The sequence below is a fragment of the Phyllostomus hastatus genome, unplaced genomic scaffold, assembly GCF_019186645.2.
Source record: "Phyllostomus hastatus isolate PE091 unplaced genomic scaffold, TTU_PhHast_1.1 phas_scaffold_129, whole genome shotgun sequence".
NCBI classification, from domain to species: Eukaryota; Metazoa; Chordata; class Mammalia; order Chiroptera; family Phyllostomidae; genus Phyllostomus; species Phyllostomus hastatus.
The window spans coordinates 30,454,052-30,477,173 of NW_025334009.1; the positions used below are offsets into that span (position 1 = coordinate 30,454,052).

General features: G+C 41.9%; 1 protein-coding gene and 1 pseudogene across 4 annotated transcripts in view; one reads left to right on the forward strand and one right to left on the reverse strand.

Annotated features, from left to right (window-relative positions):
- Positions 1 to 9,407: 9,407 nt before the first annotated feature.
- TOPBP1 (DNA topoisomerase II binding protein 1) overlaps positions 9,408 to 23,122 on the reverse strand; it is a 58,477-nt gene continuing 44,762 nt past the window's right edge. For all 4 annotated transcript variants that reach the window (XM_045856858.1, XM_045856859.1, XM_045856857.1 and 1 more), the window contains 9 exons: positions 20,058 to 20,250; positions 17,956 to 18,176; positions 16,946 to 17,112; positions 16,585 to 16,693; positions 14,446 to 14,609; positions 13,584 to 13,721; positions 12,095 to 12,187; positions 11,758 to 11,919; positions 9,408 to 10,143 (listed from right to left, as the gene is read on the reverse strand). In XM_045856858.1, coding sequence (XP_045712814.1) covers positions 10,000 to 10,143; positions 11,758 to 11,919; positions 12,095 to 12,187; positions 13,584 to 13,721; positions 14,446 to 14,609; positions 16,585 to 16,693; positions 16,946 to 17,112; positions 17,956 to 18,176; positions 20,058 to 20,250 — 1,391 coding nt within the window. In that variant the 3' untranslated portion in view covers positions 9,408 to 9,999. The remainder of the gene's footprint in view (positions 10,144 to 11,757; positions 11,920 to 12,094; positions 12,188 to 13,583; positions 13,722 to 14,445; positions 14,610 to 16,584; positions 16,694 to 16,945; positions 17,113 to 17,955; positions 18,177 to 20,057; positions 20,251 to 23,122) is intronic.
- On the forward strand, positions 18,627 to 18,743 carry LOC123830900 (annotated as a pseudogene).

A 23,122-nucleotide genomic window follows, 5' to 3' on the forward strand; every position in this document is an offset into this window, starting at 1 on the left:
CACTGACATGACAGCTATCACAGGATAATCTAACAAAATTGTTTCGAATGACGTTAAAGACAACTAAACACTAGGAGATCCATCGTATAGAAAAAAAGTAATGAGCTTTTTGGCCAACCCAATGTTTAGAGCTTATTTAATGCCCTTCCTTGACTCTTATTATACACTGTGTCTGAATGTCTGCTTTGTCTGATACAAGTATTCCTAACCCAGCTTTCTACTGGTTCCATTTTCGTTAAATATCTTTTTCCATCTGTTCACGTTAATCTTTGCGTGTGCTTATTTCTGAAGTGAATGGATCCCTTGTGGGCAGCGTATAGGTGGATCTTGTGTGTTTTTTTTTAATTCATTGAGCTACTCTATGCCTTTTGATTGACTAAGTTTTCCAATCAAAAGGCATAGAAAAGGCATTTTCCAATCATTTTCATTTAAATAATTGTTGATAGATATATAGTTATTGTCATCGTATTGTCTTCCAGCTGTTCGTTTCTTCTTTTCTTGCCCTCTTCCTTTGTGTTCATGAGTTTCTGTAGTGGTGGTACACTTAGTACACTTAGATTCCTTTATCTTTAGTGCACCTACTATAGGTCTTCGCTTTGTGGTTACTTGAGGCTAACTTTAAAAACGTATTTTTTAAAAACGTGTTTATGCCCTGGCTGGTGTAGCTCAGTGGATTGAGTGCGGGCTGTGAACCAAAGCATCACAGGTTCGATTCCCAGTCAGGGCACATGCCTGGGTTGCAGGCCATGGCCCCCAGCAACCGCACATTGATGTTTCTCTCTCTCTCTCTCTCTTTTTCCCTCCCTTCCCTCTTTAAAAATAAATAAATTAAATCTTAAAAAAAACATGTTTATGATGGTCCATCTTAAGTTGACAGCTTAAGTTGGACCACATTCTAAAGCTCTACATTTTTTCTCCCCACCCCTTGTTTAATGTTTGCTGTCACATTTTACAGCTTATTTTGTCTATCCATTAACAAATTAGTAGTTAGTTATTTTTACTATTATCTTTTAACCTTCATACTAACTTTATGTGATTAAGTCGTCCTCTTATAACATTAGGTTATTCTGAATTTTACCCTGTGCTTACCTTTACCAGTGAGATTTGTGTTGCCAGAAGTCTCCTGTGACGAATCAGCACGCTTTCACGGCAGCCTAAAGCCACCCCTTTAACATTTCTTGTGATGCCAGCCTGGCGGTGGTGGAGTCCTTTAGCTTTTGCTTGTCGGAAACCTTCTTCCTTCCTTAGGTCTGAAGAACAGCTTGCTGGGTAGCGCATGCTTGATTGGGAATTTCCTCTAGCATTTAGAATATATTGGGCCGTGCTCTTCTGCCCTGCAAAGTTTCTGCTGAAAATCCGCTAGAATTCTTATGGGGGTTCCAAGTATGTAACAAGGTGTTTTTATTCCGCTGTTTTAGAGGTTCTTTGTCGTTAACTTTAGGCACTTTAATTACAACGTGTCTTGCTGTGGGCCTCTTGAGGCCTGTCTCAGTTGGAACTCTCTGGGCTTGAGGATCTGTTTTCTTCCCAAGTTATGGAAATCGGCTGTTATTTCTGCTTCCCTCTGTCTCTGTTCACCTCCTGGGACCCCTGTACTGCGAATAATGGTCTACCTGATGATGTTCTAGAAGCCCCTTAAGCTGTCTTCACTCTTTATGCTTTATTATTTTGGCTGCTCCGATTGGGGGAGCTCCATGCACGGCCCACGTTCGAGTGCACTGGTCCGCCCACTGCTCCATTTGGTCTGCTGCTGACCCCACTGCGTGGTTTGCAGGCGGCTCACTGTCTGCTGGAGCTCTGTGGCGTGGGTTTGGTGCTTCCTTCCATCTCCTGTCTCTGCAGACATTCTCACGTTGTCTGCTCACTTGTTCCCCTGAGCTTGATGAGCATCTTCATGATCATTATTTTGAATCCTTTATCAGGTAAATCACCTATCTGCCTTTTGTTAACTCCTTGTTTCTAAGTATTATTTTCTTTCATTTGAAACATACTCCTGTTTCTTCATTCTGCTCGACTCTGTGTGTTGGTTTCTGGGCCTCAGATAAAATGGCCGCCTCTCCCCCTCTTGGAGTTACCTCACGTAGGAGATGAGCCTTACCACTCAACCCTGCCCTAGCCCCTGGCTGTCCCTCAAAACCTTGCATTTGCCCAAGCAGCCTGCTTTATCCTTTGTGGCTCCCAGTAGCTGAGGGTGTGTCAACAGCCGCCAGTGCCCCTCAAGGCAGGGCTGGGGGGGATCTTAGTCAGCACCTGGATATAGGTTGATTGGAAGCCAGGTCCTCAGGCAGCTGCATTGAAAGCATACACATATGCCTTTTGAGGGGGAGGACTGTGACACGGGCATTTCTGTCTGCTTCCTCCACTCAGTGCTGGAGTGACAGCCAGTCCACTGTCCTGTCCTGCTGGACCTGTGAACACAAGCCCCACTAGCCACCAGAGCCAGGCTGTTAGGGATGAGTCTGCTGGGTGGTAGTCCCGAAAGCTGAGGTGCTTTCTGGAGACATACACAGCCTGAGGCAGGGAGAGAGGGAGCAAAGATGTCTCTCCCCTGATTTCTGGAGAGAATTTCAGTTGGCCCCTAGAAGGGTTTTAATTAGAAGCCTGCCCCTAGGCCACAGCTGTGAAGATAAAAGAACAGGCCTCTTTCATAGAAAGACTAGGGGGAGTTTCTGTCTGTTGCGTCCGCACCGTCCGCACCGCACTGCGTGCGTCCTGGTGGTGGCAGCCCGTTAAGAACTGTTTCTGTTTGTTCCAGCGCTGTGGGACCCATTAGCTGAACTGCAAAACCCGGGCCACCGGGCATGTACAAAAGTTCCTTTTCAGGAGGCACTGGGGACTGGCAGCGAGGCTGAGGGAGGGTACGAGGCTGGTGCTCACTCTCTTGAGTTGTCTGGAGAGGACTGCAGTAGTCCTGTAGATAAAGCCTGTCCCTCTGGCTGCAGCTGGGAAGATATACAAATAGGCCTTTTTCACAGAAATACTGAGGTGTGTCTCAGGCTTCTGTCCCCAGAATGTGCCCTGGTGGTGCTAATTAAGAATTGACGGTCTGTTACAGGGTGGGACCCAGGACTGGAAGCCCTGCTGGCCACCTGGGGGGGGTGGGGTGGGGAGAGGAGCGTTGTCGCCTGCGCAGCACTCCCCTGGGTCACCGGATGAATGCACAAGCTCCTCTCTGTGGGTAGCAGCAGCAGAGGGCGGAGGGAGAGCCGGAAGACAGTGCCCACTGAGTTCTCTGGAGAGGGTCACCGTCGGCCCTTAGAGGTGGGATGCATTGGCAGCCTGCCCCTCAGGCTGCAGCCGTGCAGATGAGCCCTCAGGTCTCTCACACTGAAAGAATGGGCATTTCAGTCTGTTGGCTTCTGTGGGCTTAGGGACGCTTTTCTCTGCTTGTTACACTCCCGAGGGACCGGAGCATGAGCCCCAGTGGCCACTAGAGCCATGTGATAAGGGGTGTTCCCCGGGTGGCGGCCACAAAATCAGGGTGCCCGACAAAGCACACAGGCTCCTGTCTGGAAGACACCAGCGACCTGGGATGAGGTAGAGGGAGAGAGGGCAAGAATGGCGCCAGCTGGTCTCTGTCGTTGAAGAGTATTTCAGTAGGCCCCAGGTGCGTGTTGAATTGTAGCTCACTAGCTTGAAGATAAGCAAAACGGCCTCTTCCACACACAGAGAGCACTTTTCAGTTGGCTGCCTGGGTGCTGGGTGCTGGGTGCTGGGTGCTAGGTGCTGGGCCCTGGGGCAGGGTCATCCGCTGGAGCCGGCACCCTGCAAAAACTGTTTCTCAGGTCCTGCTGGGCTCGTGGGCCTCCCGGACGCAAGCCCCACTGGCTTACAGAGCGAGGTGTCTGGGGGACTCCTCCCTCAGGGAGGAGCCCGCGGTTGTGCGGTCCCTCCTCGATTGTGGGCCATCGCACCGGGGGTGGGGCTTCACGGTGACTGTGTTTCAGCCTCTCATTTTGTTGCGGAGCTTTTCCTCATTGGCCCAATGTGTAGGAGTTGCTCGTTTTGGGTTTCTTTTCAGGGAAACTGTTCTGTGTGTAGTGGGAGGTTAGGTGTGGCCGTGGGAGGACCTGAGATCAGGGTCCTGTAACGTCACCACCTTGAGGAAGAACACTCCTGACTCACTTTTGATGGATGGTATTTATAGGTGTAGGACCTGGAGGCTTCATCAAGTTCAAGTTTAATTAATGGGGGTAATAAATATCCTCTCCCTGTCGTATCACATCTGGTTGTCTTCTTGAGTGATGAGTGAATTTAGGTATTGTTACCTTGGTCCGTCATTATAAAACTCCCCATTTGCTCCAATCTGTGATTTCATTAGTTGTAAAATGTTTGCTTTGATAATTTCTTCTGTCCTCATTCCCTGGAATTACTCTATACAGAAGAGTTTTTCCTGAATGTGTTACCAGACGGGCCTGACCCTGAGGCCAGCTGCAGTGTGTGGCTTCTTGACTGGGTAGACTTCACAACGCAAGTTCTGGTGACCATGAGGAGCATTTATTAGGGCTGGGGGACGGTGGAACAAGAAAGGGCTTAGCATAGAAGAAGCAACAGGAGAGCCTGGGCTGGGCTGCTTTGGCTCACTGGGAAGTCAGAGAAGAGGGGACCTTGGGGACCGGTTCAGAGGATCAGTCCAGGACAGGCTGCCCATGGCCTTCGAGTTAAGGAGACACGTGCTTGTGGGGGAAGAAGTGGGGAAGACGAGGGGAAAGGCGTGGGCTCTTGAGGCTTTTCTCTGTCTCGTGCAGGCGAGTCTTACGGGAAGTCTCAGGAGGGTCTCAGAATATTCATCAGCTCTCCAGGTGAGCTTTTAGGGTCCTGGCCTCCACTGGTTGGTCAGTGGCAGGGCAGGGGGTCTTTAGTCATTGCAGCTGGTTCTGTGGCCTCGCCCACCTGGTTTTGCTGCTTTTCTGGGCCTGGAGCAGAAATATAACTGAGGCCTAGATGTTATCTCCAGGGAGGTGACCACAACAGGTTGTGAAGTGCTCAGCCATTGTGTTCAGCTCTCTGCCTCAGTTTCCCTATTCCACTTGCCAAGGAATTTTCCTCGCTTCTTACTGTCCTGTCTCTGTCAGGTTATCCTGAAGTGCAGTTCACACTGATAGGACAATTGCTTCTCTCCTTTAGTAGTTCCTATTGCTTAAAAAAAATTTAACATTCTTTTATGGCTTGAAAAAGGTCTAAGACATCTGTACCATGGTGTTTCTTCCCATAAATACCTCTCAAATTTAGAACACTTGGTAATTTTGATTGCAGAGTCCCAAGTGCCAAGCAAGCATGCGAAGGCTCTGCCGACAGGCTAACACTGCTCATGGTGGGGAGCCGAGACCTGGGCGCCCGGCTGACTGACCGGTCTGGACTCACAGGGGGTTTGAGGGCTGCCAGGCAGGGGTCCATACACTGTGTGGCCCACTGCAGACTTCTGTTTCCAGTCCTGAATGTCTGAACTTTAAAAAAAAAAAATCTTCACTTGATATTTTTTGGTTTTAGAGAGAGGAAGGGAGAGTGAGAGAAAGAGAAATATCAATTGCCTCTCTTATGTACCCCGACCAGGGACGGAACCAACCTTTTGGTGTGTGGGACGACGCTCCAACTAACTGAGCCACCCAGCTAGGGCTGAACTTTTAAAAAATGAAAGTTTATTGAGACTGTAAATTAGCATAGTTTTAGAAACACAGTGACCCCATGTACCCTTTACCCAGTAGTTTTCCCAGCTGTAACATCTTGTGAACCCACACAGCACACTACAGCCAGGACACTGACATCCCCAAGGTCCTGATACAGAGTCGGGACCTCTCCCTGCGTGCTGGATGATGTACCACCCCACTCGCAAATCGTTTAATGAAGCCGTTTATATCTTCAAGTTTATATTAAAAAAGCAAGCTACCAACAGTTCCATCACAAGAGTCCCTCAGACACCATTTTATAGCCACACCAACCCCGCCCCCAACTCATTTTCAATGCTGCCACGGTCTGTTCAGGCTGCATCAGTGCCTTTTGCCCAACACGGAGCAAGGTCACACAGAGCAAGGTCTGGCCCTGGGGTGAGGGGTGGGGGCCTTGAGGGCATGCCAGGCCTCCTGCCCAGGTGCTGAGGAGACGACTGAGTCTGCATGGGGCTATCCCGCCCTTCCTGCATTTATTTTTTTTTTTACTTCAAATAATTTTTTATTTTCAATTAGTTAGTTTCAGGTGTACAACCCAGTGATCAGACATATAGCTTACTAAACGACCACCCAGATGAATCTAGTACCCATCTGACATCACAGTTCTTACAATATCAACTGCATTTCCCATACCATACCTTATATCCCTGTGACTATTCTGGAACTACCAACTTGTACTTTTTAATCCTTTCACCTTTTTCACCCATTCCCCCACCCCCCTCCCATCCAGCAACCCTCAAATTGTTCTCTGGCCCTGACCGGGTAGCTTAGTTGGTTACAGCATCATCCCTTTAAGTCAAGGTTGTGGGTTTGATCCCCAGTCAGGGCACATGCAAGAATCACTCAATAAGTGCATAAATAAGTAGAACAAATTAATGTCTCCCTCTCTTCCTCCCTAAAATAAATCTTTAGGATATTCTCAGCCCTGGCTGGTGTGGCTCAGTGGATTGAGCTTTGGCCTACGAACCAAGGGGTTGCTGGTTCGATTCCTGGTTAGGGTGTATGCCAGGTCCCCAGTGGAAGGGCGCATGGGGGGCAATCACATTCGTTGTTTCTCTCCCTACCCCTGTCTAAAAATAAAATCTTTAAAAAAAAAGAGATATTCTCTGTATCTATGAATCTGTTTCTGTTCTGCTTGTTGTCTTAGTCCCCATATTAATAGAAACCATGGCATTTCTCTTCCTCTGTCTGACTTACTTCACTCAGCACAATCCCCACATGTTACAGATGGCAAGAGAACACTCTTTTTATGGCTGAGTCATATTCCATCCATTGTACATATGCTTGTCGCTCCCTCTTGGCTATTGTAAGTAATGCTGTGATGAACATATAGATGCTTCTCTTTTTGATTCAGTATTTTGGATTTCCTGAATAACCACCCAAACCACTTCCTATTTTTTATGGCCTTGAGCTAAGAATGGATTTTACATTTCTATTTATTTAATCCTCATCCAAGGACACAATTCTTGATTTTCAGAAAGGGGAAGGGAAAGAGAAAGGGAAAGATAGACGCAAGAGAGAAATATCAGTCGGTTGCCTCTTGTACGCACCCTGACTGGGGACTGAACCCGTAACCGAGGCATGTGCCTTGACCAGGAATCAAACTCACAACCTTTTGGTTTATGGGATGATGCTCCAACTGGCCAGGGCTGAATTTTATGTTTTTCACGGGTTGAAGGGAATATGCCTTAAAAGTCCTGGCCAAGAAAGCTTAAAATGCTTAGTATCTGGACTTCTACAGAAAGTTCACCAAACCCTGGTATGACACAGTATGTATTAAAGCACCTCTGGGTGAAGGCTGGAGGGGAAGTCTCAGATTGAATTCTAAAATTGAGCCCTTATCCTAAAAATACACATATACAAAGTTGTACACCTGAGTCCATATCCACGTATTACAGCCCCGGGTTAAGACCTTTGCACTACGACACGGTATGAGCCCGTTGGGCTGCCATAAAACACCAGACTGGGCGGCTTAACCAATGGCAACGTCCCACAGTTCTGGAGGCTAGAACTCAAGGTACTGGCTGGGGTAGTTTCTTGCTTCCTTAAAGGCCCTGTGTCCTAATACAGTCACACTGGGGGGGGGGGGGGCTCAGGACTTCAACGTATTAGGGGAGGGGGACACACTATTCAGTCCATGACACCATAAATACACTGAGGACCCCGTCTCTTTGGCTCTTGAGATCATGTGTTCTGAGTGGTGTGCTCCTGAGTCCTGGGCATTGCTTTACAGGCTGAATGTCATCTTTGTTGAGTTAATGAATGTCAGTGAGATTAGACTAAAGCATAAGGACATTTATGGAGGAATATGAAGTGCTAATGTATCACAGATTAAAATACTATAGCAATTCTGAGGAGAAACTAGGAATTAGGATAATCCAGGGAAGTCTTTTTCCCTCTCCTTCTTAAATGAGAGCACTATCTACACTTGGAATGGTTTGCATGTAGGAAGGAAGGCCCTGCTGGCATCAGGGCATTTCCAGACTGAGTCACAGGCAGAGCTGGAATGGTTGGTGCAGGGTGCGGACACAGTCTGGAGTCAGAAGGAGCTCAGATCATGAGCCTTAAAATTGTAAACCATGTCAATAAGACAAACTGGGGAAATAGTTCGCAATTTTAGCAGGAAATGATACATTAGTTAATTTTATTTTGGATAGAAAAGGGATCGTAACATTTATCAGTGTGTTCATCAAGAAGTTTTGAGGAGTATTAACTACGTCAAAGAATTTTTAATTGGTGAGATTCAGGGAAATGTACTGCGAACAGTCTGTGAAAGCACCCCGCTGGGACACTGAATGGCTCTGAGGAAACCAGGCCCACGAGGGTTTCTGTTGGGGGGAGGCAGTACAGTTTACATGACAGTGCTGCACCTATCTGGCTGTGCAGGACCTTGTACCGTCCTAAACTGTGAACTAGCTCAAACCTAAATGCGTTCAGGAGCCAATTCTCTTTAATGCCCACCTGAGGAGATTTTATATATATATTTTTTAAAAGAACAAATAAGGGAGGGAGAAATATCCATTAGCTGCCTCCTGTACATGCCTGGACCAGAGCAAGGGGCCAATCCCTGAGCAGCGGGGAGAACCCTACTCTTGTCAGGCTTTCTGTGTCTAGGTCAGTGATTCGCAGCCGGTGCGCTGCAGGAACTTTTAAAACATGAGATACCTATTTAGTCAGGACACTGACGTCTCTTCCTCAGATTGGGGGGTGGGGGGGAGACACCAGCCAACATAAAAGATGTCCAATGTGAACAAATCAAAATGATACCTTTTTTGGTCAGTGGGAAAAAAAAATTTTTTTTGGTGTGCCACAGAATTTTAGTAATTAGTTTACGTGTGCCATGAGATGAAAGAGGTTGAAAATCACTGGCCTAGGTTAAGAACTTGGATCTTTCACTGTCTGAATATGCCTTTGAAAGGAAGAGTCATTAGGAATTTAACAAGTTACGGTCCTGATTCTGATTTGTCCCTTAAACAAAAGAAGGTAGCTTTATACTTGGAAGCCTGTGGTAATGCATGTAGTAGCTGGTAATAAAGGCTGATGCAATTTTGTGGTTCTAATAAGGTTTTCTTTTTTAACCAAATCAAACAATATTCTGAATAAATAACAACCACCAGAAACATAACTAGCAAAATTTGCTTTTTAAGCAGTTTTACAGTTCTGTTATTGCTTCAACAAGAGAATAAATGCCAGAATACTTTTCAAGAACTTAAATATCTTAAAACTAATCTGAGTCACTACTTTTACTCTTTATTGTCTTTATTTCCCAAGTTTGACACCCAAACTCAGCAAACATCATGGAGGTCTGTACAAACATACACATACACATATACACGCAAATTTTAAGTTTAAAGCCTCAGTTCTTTGTTAAACCCTGTGCTCAGGCTCCTGTTAAAAAGAGGTAAACTGGCGAGAAGTTAAAAATCAGGGAAAACATGAATAAATCCCAATTGACAGCTTCCTTGTTATGAATTAAAGCAGATGTTTTAAGGCAAAATCCATCACCTTCTAATAAAACTCCCACTAAGTGCTAGCCTCAAATATTTACAAGAGAATAAATACATAAAAAGCCTCCTGCACACGTCAGGAGGTTTAACGGCAAGTCAGCTGAGGGGCTGTTTCTTATTTCAGGTAGCTCTCCATTCAGGGACAGTTACTATTTCACTGATTAAAATTTCAGGTGTTAAAAAAACTAACTTCAAGCAGGGTCATCATCATACTCTGCAGCTAAATTCTTCAAGTACTCGTCTCTACATCATTACACGAATCCGTCACAGTAAGAGGCTTTTAATGTGAGAACGTTCACCGTCTGGTAACTCAGGAGGAGACGCCATCAGTGTGCTCTAGGCCGTTTGGTATTACTTTTCTCTGCAGGCGCTTTTCTCTTTTGTGACAGTCCAGACCCGGGCTCCTTATGATTCTGAAGAAGTGAAACAGCTTCTGGCAGACAGTAGTTTTCTACTCGAGGAGGGGTTTCCTATGAAAGAGGGAAAAAACCTTCCATTATTCATTTTTTCAGATTTCAAACTGTTCAATGATCAGCTAATAGATTTCTTTACTCTGCTTTTTGACCACAGGAATCGTAAAAGGAAAATGTAAATTCATTCCTCGGTCCCTGCAAAGAAAACACCTGTCTTTTAAGGCATGCCTTTATCACCTGTCACACTCAGTGACCAGGCCCTGGTGACAGTCTCCACTTCTATCAGAAAAAGGAGCTCAGGCAGACCAGGACTGGCTCAGACCTTAACAATGGTTTTATCTGTAAAATATGGATTAAATAAAGAATATAGAAAACATGGAAAAATACAGTTAATAGTTATCAAGTGTGAGACAGTATATGCTTATTCAATTTTTGAAAAGAACTTTTTACTGAATTTTTACTTGATCTTTAAACATGTGAGGTGTTTTTCTCCATTCACAGATAAAATGAAAAGGTTAACTGACACAATGTTACATAACTACCCAGGTGGCAAAGCCAAAATTCACACACTTCTCTATTCAACTCGAAAGCCCGAACCTTTCCCCCAGAACCACACTCCCACCACATGGAGAACAGACGGCTCGACAGCTCAGCTCGCCGCATTCCTCCAGACCCCTGCGCTGACGGGTGTTCTAACCCTGAGCAGGGAGCGATCACTCCTGGGGTCGAGGAGGAAGCTGCGACTGGGGAGGCACCGCAGGAAATGCCTATGGGTGTCGCATGCTTCTGTTTCTTAACCTGGGCACCTACAAGACATTTTGCTATTCTTTAACCAGTACATGTTTTATACACTCTTACACATAAAAAAAAAAGTGAAATGAGAATGCGTGTACAAAACCCTGTGCCCAGCACAACACAGGCGATTACCAATGACCAGTTCTTACCTTGGACAGCAGCTGTACACCTGAGATGGTCAGGACTGGAGGGGGGAGACTCAGTGCGTCCCACTGCACTATGACAGAGCCTTCACGTTTATGTTGCAGGCATTCTTTCCTCTAAACCCAGAGCAACTCCCAAATACAAGCAGCAGAAACTGCGCAGGCAGGCTGAGCTCTGGCTTCTCTGTATTTCTGCCATTCTGTTCAAAAGCTTTTACAGTAAAGACACTCATGATCACGTGTCATACTCTGCTTATTCCTGATGGCACGCCAGGCACTCTGGAGTCAGGAGGACCTCTCCTTGCCCGTTCAAATCGTACATGGGCCACTCAGTACACGCGTGTGGTGAGTCTTCCACATAGCAAATGCTTGATTTACCGTGGTGTCTACCACCTGTGTTTACTATGTATCAATGCAAAAGGTCAAAACTAAAGAAGAACCCTGGGTAAATGGTTCTCCTTGGACTCTTAGAATCTACTTCTGCTTTCTTCATATTCCACCATCTAAAAGAGGCACCTAGATTTTTATACCTAGCTCATATTTAAATGTTTACAAGCTACATGTTCACATAGTGTTCATTATTATAAAAAAAGGAACTGAAAGGGGTTACCGAGTGTCACTGGAGACCAACACTGTGTTAGTAACCAGCCGAGGGTTTTGGTGTGCGGTCACTTCTCTATGCACGCCAGCAGATCTTTGGCAATGAGGAAGTCAAGGACAGAAGCATACAAACCTGCGTAAGATAATCAGCAATGTATTCTGTTTTCAAGCAGTACACATTCTGGGCAATAGCTTCTGCTATATTAACTCCTGAGTCATCGGGTTTCAGTTTATTTCCGTCAGAAAAGAGGTGTGTGGCTTCTTTAAATAAAGGCACAGAATGACCAGGTAACACCTAATAAAAAAGCAAGAAGCATCACTGTGTATTCGTATCTCAAAGTAATTCCACTGTACAATCTGTAGATAAGGATTACTATCTCACAAAGTACACAAGATCAGAACCTGATTGCAGCAACCTTGATCAGAGAATAATTCACGTAAAAAACTCAGTAAGTAGATGCAACACAAACCTTAGCTCCTCCGGACTGAAGCAGACGTTTGAATCCTGCTTCTCGGGACTGATTAGCAACATGTAGAATAACCTTCCACCCGCTAAATGCCCCCTAAAAATAAAGAAAATAATTGTGGTGAAATTATTTTGTGGGAGGTAACATAAATGACAGAACGATACAGATAACATTTTATCTGTAAGCGTAGCTCCACACCAGTGAATAATTCTATGACCTTCACTCCTGCCATAGCGGCAGACTCTCTGGTCAGGGTCCTTGGATGCGCACAGCCTGTCTGGCACACCGTACGTAACCCATAAATACTCAAAGAGTAGAGGAAAATAATTTAGGCAAATTAAACAAAAGTCAGGTTGCTTTGTTTTAGTCATTTCTAGTATTTTTTCTTACAATTAATCAAGGGTAGAGCCTAAAGCACAGCTTCTTAGATTAGATGAAGTCTCCTTTGTATTTCTCTTGAACATATCTGAAGTTGAAACATACTGGGGAACTGCTCTAAAGGAAAGGGAGTGAAGGCCAACGAAGACGCAGAACACAACCAAGATCGCTGGACGTGGGGTTTTGTTACCTTTTTGTGAGCCACATGGACCTGTTTTCTGATTTTTTTAAAAAAAGATAGCTTTGTTGTGTGATTTCTATACCATATGAACAGGTTGTAAATGTTCAAAATAAAATAAGGATTACACAGGAAATAATTTTATTGAAATTTATAAAATTATTTAAAACACTGTGACATAATAGATGTGCTTGAAAACTAGCAGTGAGTCAAATAACTACTATAATTTTAAAGTAGTAAACATAAACACCTCAAGATACAATTATAATGCAAAGCAAAAATATCTTTTTCTCTTGGGGCAAAGTCACAGGTACTATTAATAGTGTTGTGATCTGTTGACTAGACTTATAATGGAAAGAAAAGCTAACTTTTAATAGATGAGGAAAAAATATATCCTTATTTTTATTAATCTAAAGTGTGAAGATTAAACTCAGGAAGGGTATAAACTTCTTTGTGTGACTCTATGGGCCCCAAGTTAAGAACTCCTGAAGTTAGACACTGAAAGGATTCTTTGGAAGACATACACTATGGGTCACATTTTACATATAAACTATTTTTAAAAGAATTATTAACACTGCCCAGACTAGTGTGGCTTGGTTGGGAGTTGTCCCACAAAGCAAAAGGTTGCCAGTGTGGTCCCTGGTCAGAAGGCACGCTAGAGGCAACCAATTGATGTTTCTATTCCTTTCTCCCTCCATTCCCCTTTAAAAATAAATTTTAAAAAATTATCAACCTTTATATATATCTTACTTTCAATCACAATTAGAAAAATTAGGGATTAACATTAAGCTCAATTTAGAATGCTCAATCAAGTGTTAAAATACAAATAGAATTATTTTGTCAAGCACATTCGCTTCATTAAAAAAACCACCTTAATCTGAAAGAGTCATAACATCACATGCCCTTTATACCACCTACACAGTTACACTTTCATACCTCAGCAACGCCTGACTCCTGTGTGTGCTGGATTCTCTTCCTCCATCTCATTGCTGCAAGGGCTAGTTGTCGCTGCTGCACGCTGATTCCAGTCAACGCGTCCAGGATGGAACTGCTTCCCCATTCGTAGTCTTCTTCCTAGAGAATCAATCCCACAAACTGCTTAGTTCCCACAACAGTCCTCAAGGAGTTCATGGTCTATATGCTCAATTGTCATAAATTGCATAAGAAAGCACCACTTTATGAACATGGAGGAAATGTAGATTAATTTGGCTTTATAGGAGAGCGAAGTATATGGCTTTTAATTAGAAATCAAAAATATACTGGATACATTTCTAAGAAACACATGTAACCACAACAACTGGCAATGTTTAGATTGCTGTGCTTTCCCCACTGTAAGAAGAACTTCAGAGCAGGACATGGTCTCAGAGGAGGTATGCACTAACAGCCTGAGTACCTGTCCATAGAAGAGGTCCCTAAGGCCTCTTGACTAAAATCTTCAAAAACTACATTATAGATATAACCGTGAAGGTCAGTTAGGAACCAAAATATTTCAAATAATTAGTTTAATATTTAATTAGCTAATAGTAAAGAAAAAAAGCTTACAGTGAGCTCTTAATATTTGCTGATGTTATTTCCATTAAAAAACATTCAAATCAAAATGACATAACTAGGAATCTGGGTAATACCTAATTTTTTTTGTGCTTTAATTGTTAACATGGACCTTACAAAACTGGTATACTCTAATTGGTCATATTTGTTAATGTCAATTACACAGATGGTCTGTGTATGTGCTGGAATCAATCATTAAGATGTTCACTTTTAGAGAAAAGTGACCCTTTACGTAAATTTGAACGCGCACCGGCACGAAGCGCCCAGCAGTCCTGCATGCTTCCAGGTAGGAGCGGTGAAGCACCCACTTCCCCGCCGCCAGGGAGGCCAGATACTTCTCGTTGCGCAGCGGGTGCCCCACAACGATGTGTGTGCAGCTGGGGTCGAAGGCCTGCTTCTCTATTACCGAGCCACCTGGAGCGAGAAAAGTTGGGAATTTCCTCATTCAGCCACAACGCCATTGTCAGATCTAAAACAACGAACAAAAATTCTTTGCTATTTCAATACAAAATCCTTGTTCAAATTTTCCTGCTGGTACTGGGGTCTGATACAATTAAGGTTTAAAAAAAGAAGAAGAATACAAACAAGGGTCACATATGGCAGCCGGCGGTTCTATTTCTTGGGTTTCTACTACCCTCAGCGATTTTAAGTACTAAATAGAGATAAGCAGAGAGCTGGAAGTCAAAACAGGTCATCTACAGACTAAAAGCAGAAAAAACTTTTTGTGAGGGGACATAAGGTCAGTCAACCAACAGAGAAGCTTGAGAGGAAACACACACATGCCAGGTAGAGATACAGCAGCAGGCAGGAGCTGAAATCCCTCACACACAAATGTACGAAGCCTGACTTTGAGGAAAGAAATAAGACACAGTATATAAGCTTATGCAAAGCATGGTGTTGATTTATACTTTAGAGTTAGACTACAGGTTAGGTGGAGATGCATCAAGGACTTTCTAAGATTTTAAACAGAACATTCGAACTCATGGCTTTAGAGATGACTAACAAGAGCAGCAATGCTTTTTGAGCACTTACTATAGGCCAGGAACTGTTGAAAGTACTCAAGATTATTAACTCACTTCATCCTCACAACTTGATGAAGTTACTATTATTATCTGCAATTTACATGTGGGGACACAGGTAGAGTAACTCACCCAGGATCACTGAGGTAACAAAAGAACAATGACGTTAAAGTTCCATATTAGTATCAGTATCTCATTCTATATTATTGTCTATATCAAATTTACTGTGACCCAGACAACATAAAAGGTTGGTTTATGTATATCGGTTCACCACAGTGGCTTCACTCATGAAGTGAAGGGCCCCTTTACATTCTGCATCAGGAACCCTGTGGTCACAGGCTCCAATTCCAGCACAGTCTACACTCAGGTACCCCTGTTCTGTGTCTTCTTCCAGACAATTTTCTGCCAACTGCTATTACTCTCACCCAGAGTTTGGAGAGATGTCTCTATCCACCTACAGAGACAGACACTTGAGAGTTCCATTTTGGTGAGCTCTGGGTGAAGCTCAGTAATCCTGATTTATAATTCCATCTAACTTAACAGGCAACTGGGGAACAAAATGTTCCAGTTGAACAGTTCCCCAGAAACATAGTTTCTCAAGTGTACAACTATATTTGACAGAAATATTTTTTTTAATATATTTTTTTTGTTTTGTTTTTAGAGAGAGGGGAAGGAAGGGGGAAAGAGAGTGAGAGAAACATCAATTGGTTGCCTCTCATCAGCAACCAATCAGGGACCTGGCCCACAACCCAGGCATGTGCCCCTGACCGGGAATCAAACCAGCGACTTTCCAGTCTGTGGGATGATACCCAACTCACTGAGCCACACCAGTCAGGGCTGACAGAAATCTTTAAAAAGCATATATCATGGCCCACCACCACATCCTTAAAAGGACAGACAGCAGTAAATATGTGGCTGTAGAGCGCCAGCTTACCTTTCTGGTGTGCTGTTGCTATGAGTGATGTCACACTAAGGGCCTGACAACTAGCACAGCAAGAATAATGCCACGTAACTTCACCTTCATTAAGAAAGTGGTTTTACACACATTGTAAATCTATAACTTCACTGATTTGGTCCAAGGCTTCATCAATGAACAAATAAATGCTCAAAGCAGCACAAAAGATTCTTAAACCTTAATGGCTGGTTTCAATTCAAATCTTTAAATCCTATGACCCAGTGACTTTAGATTTAGATTAGAGCTTTATAAAATAAAAGTTCTAATGCTGACTCTATGTCGAGTCTCAGACAAATTAACCGTTTCTTGTTTCTCAATTTCTGTACCTTAAAAAATGACACCAATATCAGCCATATTTGCTTTCTAAATAAGGTTACTGTATGGAACATTTTTGACTTAAGTAAAATACTTATACCTAGTTTCTCAATCAGATGACAATAATCAATACGTTCTTGAGGATTCAGAGATGACAACTGAAATGTGTACTGTTTTTTTAAGTCTTCATGAGTCTCCTCTATTATAATCTGAAATGCAAGAGTTTCATTTTAGAAAAAGGAACATTAAAAAAGTTATCAGGTATATAGTTCTTTTACAATGACATTTTATTTAGTCTTCAAATAAAGTTATCAAATATGAAAACAATACAATGCAAAGAAATGAAGTTTTCAATACCCGACGAACCCTTGACAAGCCCGTGATATTGATGCCCACAGATTTTGAATGCAACCTCACTGCAACATGCAAAAGCCGCATCACTGTACTAAAGATGAACAAACCTTTTCTCTAGGATGTGGAGCCACGGGTGGGTTGGCCAGGGGGAAGGCGATACTGGGGGCCTGAGGTGTAGGGATCAGGTGGCTGTCTTTTAATGGAGTTTCCAGTTCTTCAGAGACTGGGTGTTTTGGAACTTCAGTCGCACACACGTTTCCAGGATCATGGACAGCTGAGGGCAATAAAATGTTGCAGTGTGATATTATCCAAACATGACTAAGAATGTATTCTGGGAAATAGTCTCATACGTCTTAGCCAAGATGAAATTAAATGAATTCTGGAATGTAAAAAGGACATGCAGAAGAACTGGCCTATTTCTAGAGCTTGTAAATAAAGGCAATTAATTAGTACTAAAAGAGCAAAGGGTGTTTTCTGTGGGCTTCTCCCAACCATTTCTTTTTTTTTTTAACTACCAAGCTCTCATTAGCAAAAAGTATCCAAAATTTATAAAATGAAAGCCAGGCTGCATTTGGAGAAAATCAGAAGCAGAGCACAATCTATACATCTAGTGAGAGAAATAATGTATTGATGTGAGGCGGGGGGATGACCAAGGATGAGAGACAGGAAACGTTTTGTTTTTAAGGAAAAGCCCAAGGAAGAAAATAATAGGGGAATTCAGAAACAAACTCATACAAATCCAAAGAACAAGAGTAGATATGTGCTGAGTAGAATTCAGAAGAGGACTTAAATGAAAATAAGATGATTGAGAGAAAAAACAAGTGCAAAAAGGACCAAAAGGAGAGAAAGAATAACAATGAAAATCATGTCTGGGAAATAATGCCCAAGACTAAATTTCCAAACTTAAAAACCAAAATATATTTTTCAATTTACTGATAAACTAATTAACTCAACTTTATTATTTTTCTGACTCTTAAGTTTAAACCAAAATCAGAAATATCTAGTAAGTTTTTCATTTGCATGTACAATTTAGAAACCCACAATGTGCTTATCTGTTAATTATCTTAACAAGACATGTACTTAATACAAAGAAGTAAATAGATTTCCTTCTCATTACCGTGTTCAACAATTTTTAAATCATGTAAAGGGTCCTGGAAAGGAGAATCCTCCAATTTTTTCATGTCAACCTGCGGTTCAGAGTACTGTGTGGGACAGCTAGGCCACTGCAAATTGCTGGCAAGCCTTGCCCTCTCCTCTCTGGCGGTAGGGTCATCCCAAATGATCTGTTCATTCTGGGAGGGCTCTGTGTTGACATCAAGAGCTGTCTGACGAGACTGCCTAAGGAATAAAAGTGACAGACAGACAGTCATAACAAAACCCACATTTATAAGTTCCTGAAGTTAGACTGTACATGTGTGGTTCACCTTTATATGCCCACCTAGTATATAGTAAGCACTTAAAGCTACCAAATAAACTAACTTTGGAAAATTTTATCTTTTTAAAATGTTTCTCCCTTGGCCCTGGAAGGGGAGCTCAGCTGCTTAGTGTTGTTCTGATGTGCCAAAGTTGTGGGGTCCGGCCCCAGTCAGGGCACAAACAAGAAGCAACCACTGAATGCATCAAAAAATGAAATGAATTGATCTATCAATCAATAAATTAAAAAACTAAAAAAAGCTTCTCCCAGAAACTAATCTGTTTTACTGAGAAAAATAAAACACATATTTTGACTGAATGTCCATATATTTAAAACTTCAAAGAGGAAAAAAAAAGTTCATTGTCAAAAATTTTAATTTCACTGTGGCAGATGATCAAAACTGTCTGACACAATTTGAGCTTGCTACAGCAACAGAGTCTAACCTATTCCGGCGCTCTCCTCCATGTGACAAGCCATTATACAGTCTTAGTGTAAAAGAAGAAAAAATATTTTTAATTTCAAATGACTGCTGCATTTAAAAATGGGAGTTTTCATACTTAGATACAGGGTTAGGAAAACATGGTAATGTTTAGGAAAATGGTTACTTTGCTTACTGGTAGATGTATTTTTATTACTTGAAACAATACAATTACATGGGAAATATATTATAAATACTGCCTCAAAAAGAAGGGTCTTTCAGCTCTTGGTGACCAAACCTCTGCGAGTCTCAAGTAGACAGAGCAGCGTGAACTAAGGTAAAGCACATTTTATAGTGTAATTGTAAGAATTCCACTGGAGAGTAAACAGAATTCTAACTATTTTCTTTCAAGATATATAGCAAATCTTTCAACATGTATACACATAAATACACATGCATGTTATGTATATATATAAAATTCAATCATATAGGTATACACACACATAAAACAGTAAGAATAATTTACTAAAACGGATATACCCCATGGAGTTCACTTGACTCAAAAAGAAGGCAGATAGCCTTTTATTCTCAGAGTATTTAAGTTGGCGCAAGATTTAGCTTCTCCATAATAAAACATGACCTGAAGCATATTAACAAAAAGGCACTGTTACTCAGTACTCACATAAAAAAATTAGCCTCATGAAATATACAATTATCATAAGATAAATGCATAGCTTAATTAATTTAAGATATTAAGTCCCATAATACTAATCATATAATTAGAGAGTTTCCTATTAGGAAAAAGATGAAGTAATGAAACTAAACTTAATGTCACATCACACTAAGATCTGTAACCACATTTCCTAGAAGCTAGATTTATAGATACAAAATACATGTAGTTCCAGTAAGAAATAACTGTTTACATCACACCGCACTGTGAAGCACTGCTTGGTAAGGAACAAAACCCCTGTGTCTGTCTCCTGCCCCCAGTTAAGAATTCCAGAACTGCGTGGAACAAGGGAGGGAAGACAGAAAATCAAGGGAGGTAATGTTTGAACATAATATACAGGGGTGGGCAAAAGTAGGTTTACAGTCATTCATATGGAAAATAATAAATAGTAATACAAGAATAAACTGTGTTTCACATACTCACAACTGTAAACCTACTTTTGCCAACCCTGTATATAGTTTGGGCTAAATAAGGCCCAGTAGTATAACCCTTTCAGTGGTCGTGGTATTCTAAATTTGTTTTACTAGTTAAAAACAAAAGCAAAATTAGGCTTTAACTCATGGAACTGAGTCAGTAGGTACCCACACAAGGAGCTACCTTTCTCTTAAATCATCTAGTCACTCCTTTCTGCCACCACGAGGAGTGACAGGCACGAACCTCAGGGCCTCCAGGACTCTGCTGCGTCCCGTGCGGGCGGAGCGAGCACTCTCAGGGGTCGAAGAGGTGCTGTTACAGCCATTTCTGCCAAAGGAAGTCCTCGGCCCTTGGGGTTTCACCACTGATGTTGCAGACATGATCTCCTGCAGCTGCTTTTGGAAATTCTCTCTCATCTCCAAGGTCTGTGTCAGAGCTTGAAACACACACAAACACACCAATAAAGGTAAATTTCTTTTTATAATAAAAGCACATCTTATCACATTAACTATTTTGTCTAGATTAACAAATTTATTAACTGGACATTTATGGAATACTTACAGACTACAGGGATGCACTAAGACCATGAATACTGCAGAACACAAAGGCAGCCCTTACCACGAGGGCTGTACATGAACGAGTCAGGAGGCCCTTCGAAGACACTGTACTGGGACCTGCAAAGTGGTATCTCTTTTGTAGGATCCCTGACTGCTTCTTATACTCTCATGTTATATACTACGATCATTCATGTATGTGATTTTCCCTATGATCCATGAAAACACACACAAGTGATTTATCTTTGGGTTCCTCGCAGCCTATTTTTGCAATGAACAGAGTGGGAGTAACTAAATAGGTAAGTCACAGGGAAAGATCTGGTAGGGCAAGATGAGTATGGAAAATAGAAAACAATGAATCCATTAAAAAGAAGACACCTATAGAGATAAAAGATTGTTCATTGCAGCACACTGTGTAATAGCAAGAAATCAGAAATAACTACATGACCAACAAGGGAATGGCTGAGTAAAGTGGGTGATTTATACAATGAGTATTATAGTTGCCAAAAAAAGAAAAAGACTGAAGAAGCTCCCTCCTTATGTACCAATAGGAAACACTCCACAAACTGAACTATTAAAAAGATCAAGATCAAAGTATAAAACAAAATATATAGTAGTCCACCATTTATGGGTTTTTTTTTTTCCAAAGTAGGGAGGGAGGAAATTCCATACCGTTTTCCACAGTGGCTGCACCAGTCTGCATTCCCACGAACAGTGCACTAGGGTTACCTTTTCTCCACAACCTCTCCAACACTTCTTGTTTGTTGCTTTGTTTATGATGCCCATTCTGACCGGTGTGCAGTGGTATCTCACTGTGGTTTTAATTTGCATCTCTCTGATGGCTAGTGATGCACAGCATCCTTTCATATGACTCTGGGGCCCTCTGTATGTCCTCCTTGGAGAAGTGTCTGTTCAGATCCTTTGCCCGTTTTTTAATTGGACTGTTTGTCTTCCTCAAATGGAGTCGTGTGAGCTCTCTGCATATTTTTGAGATCCAACCCTTGCCCAAGATATCATTGGCAAATATATTTTCCCATATGGTTGGTTCTCTTTTCATTTTGCTGATATTTTCTTTAGCTGTGCAGACGCTTTTTATTTTGACAAAATCCCATTTGTTTATTCTTTTCTTTATGCTCCTTGCTCTAGGGGACATATCAATGAATAGTGCTACATGGGATATCTGAGATTTTCCTGCCTATGTTCTCTAGGACTTTCATAGTGTCATGACTTATGTTTAAGTCTTTTACCCATCTTGAGTTTGGCCCGGTAATTGCACTGCTGGGATTGTACCCTAAGAATCCTGAAACACCAATCCAAAAGAACTTATGTACCCCAACGTTCATAGCAGCACAATTTACAATAGCCAAGTGCTGGAAGCGACCTATGTGTCCATCAGTAAATGAGAGGATCAAAAAACTGTGGTACATTTACACAATGGAACACTACGCAGCAGAAAGAAGAAAGAACAACTACCCTTTGCAACAGCATGATGCTAAGTGAAATAAGCCAGGCAGTGAAAGACAAATACCATATGATCTCACCTATAAATGGAACCTAATCAACAAAATAAACAAGCAAGCAAAACAGAACCAGAGACATGTAAATAAAGAACAAACTGACAGTTGACCAGAGGGGAGGGGGCGGGAGGGGTAACGGGGAAAGGGTCATCAAGGAACATGTAAAAAGAACCCATGCACAAAGCCAAAGGGAGGTAGGATTGAGGGTGGGAGGTGACAAGGAGAGTGGTAGGGGGAAAATGGAGACAAGTGTAGTTGAACAAAACTGAAAGAAGTTGTGTGTTTTGTTTTGTTTTTTTTTAATTTAAAAAGAACTGCAGTTATACCTAAAGTTATGGTTAAATTGGCTTGAAGTTAATATTGGGAAGAATATCATGAGAGAAACAAGTCGAGTATGGAAAATTGTTCACGTTTGCTCTAATGTTTTTCTACACTTGTGTGTTAAAGTTGTTAGTTATAGTGAAGCATAGAAATTAATGTCTCTTGGGAAAGTAAGATAGGTTTAACTGTGAGTCTCTTAAACATGGTGTTGGAAACTTAGGTAAACTCTGTTTTTCAGGGAGAACAAGTAAGTTACAAAAAGTTCTCTATAGGGTGGAAATGGCATGGGAAAAATTGTTATTTCTGTAAAAGAAGCCTTTTGTCCACTGTATTCAGCAACGTATTGTTTCACACAGATAAACACACTGGAACAAAGAAATGTGAATGCACTGTATTAAATCATATAAAATCAAGAAGTTACTTAAGTTTACGAGGAAAATACATCCAGAAGATGTATTCACTACTAATCACTCTCAGCCTGCTTTTCATCCTCTGAAAGCTACAGTGCAGTGTTTGGACATGCTTAAGTTTCATTCATACCAACTGGGAACGCTTATCAGCTGAGACAACAATTCCTAAATACAAACTTCCCTCTTTATGTAATAAATTATTTTACATTTACAAATGATCAAACATGTTCTTTGGAAGATATTTAATAGTGTCAAAGGCAAAATACAATAAAAAAAGTCAGGAAGGAGAGAACATTTATGATCATATACACATAAAATAGTCCTAGGAGGCTACACAAACTAGTAACTTTGTAAGGTAGGAGAAACCCTTCATACCTCCTTCTGTACCTTTAAAACCATGTGACTATGTTAAACTACATTGTACATATATTAAAACTTACTGATATCACTTAAAAAACAGAACCAAAGAAAAAAGTTAAAAATCACCAGCTCCACCTACCTTTAAT